General features: G+C 65.1%; 1 protein-coding gene across 1 annotated transcript in view; it reads left to right on the top strand.

The window, feature by feature from the left end:
• The window catches only part of LOC104499026 (copine-9-like), a gene marked incomplete at its 3' end in the record, with an annotated part of 2,373 nt that overhangs the window by 1,380 nt on the left and 555 nt on the right, over window positions 1-438 (top strand). The window contains 3 exon segments of the mRNA XM_010142475.1: window positions 1-41; window positions 156-259; window positions 339-438. The exon segment at window positions 339-438 is cut by the window's right edge and continues 1 nt beyond it. Coding sequence (XP_010140777.1) covers window positions 1-41; window positions 156-259; window positions 339-438 — 245 coding nt within the window.

Below are 438 nucleotides of genomic sequence, written 5' to 3'. Positions count from 1 at the left end.
GGACCATCCTGCTGCTGGCCGAGGAACTCAGTAACTGCCGGGTGAGTGCCTGTGTCCCACCAGCGACGAGGCGGAGGCCATGTGGCACCCCCGGCACAGGCAGCTGCTGGGGCCAGGGCGAGGAGTTGGCTGTTGGTGACAGTCTCCATCCCCAGGACATCGTCACCATGCAGCTGTGCGCCAACAAGCTGGACAAGAAGGACTTCTTCGGAAAATCCGACCCCTTCCTCGTCTTCTACCGCAGCAACGAGGACGGCACGTGAGCGTGGGGTCCAGCGGGACGGGCAGGGTGCCGGCGTCACTGTCCGGCACTCCCCGACCCCACCCTGTCCCCGCAGCTTCACCATCTGTCACAAGACAGAGGTGGTGAAGAACACGCTCAACCCGGTGTGGCAGCCCTTCACCATCCCCGTGCGCGCCCTCTGCAACGGCGACCAC

The sequence above is a fragment of the Buceros rhinoceros genome, unplaced genomic scaffold (assembly GCF_000710305.1).
Source record: "Buceros rhinoceros silvestris isolate BGI_N320 unplaced genomic scaffold, ASM71030v1 scaffold24588, whole genome shotgun sequence".
In the NCBI taxonomy this organism is placed as follows: Eukaryota; Metazoa; Chordata; class Aves; order Bucerotiformes; family Bucerotidae; genus Buceros; species Buceros rhinoceros.
This window is presented reverse-complemented; position numbering and strand designations above follow the sequence as displayed.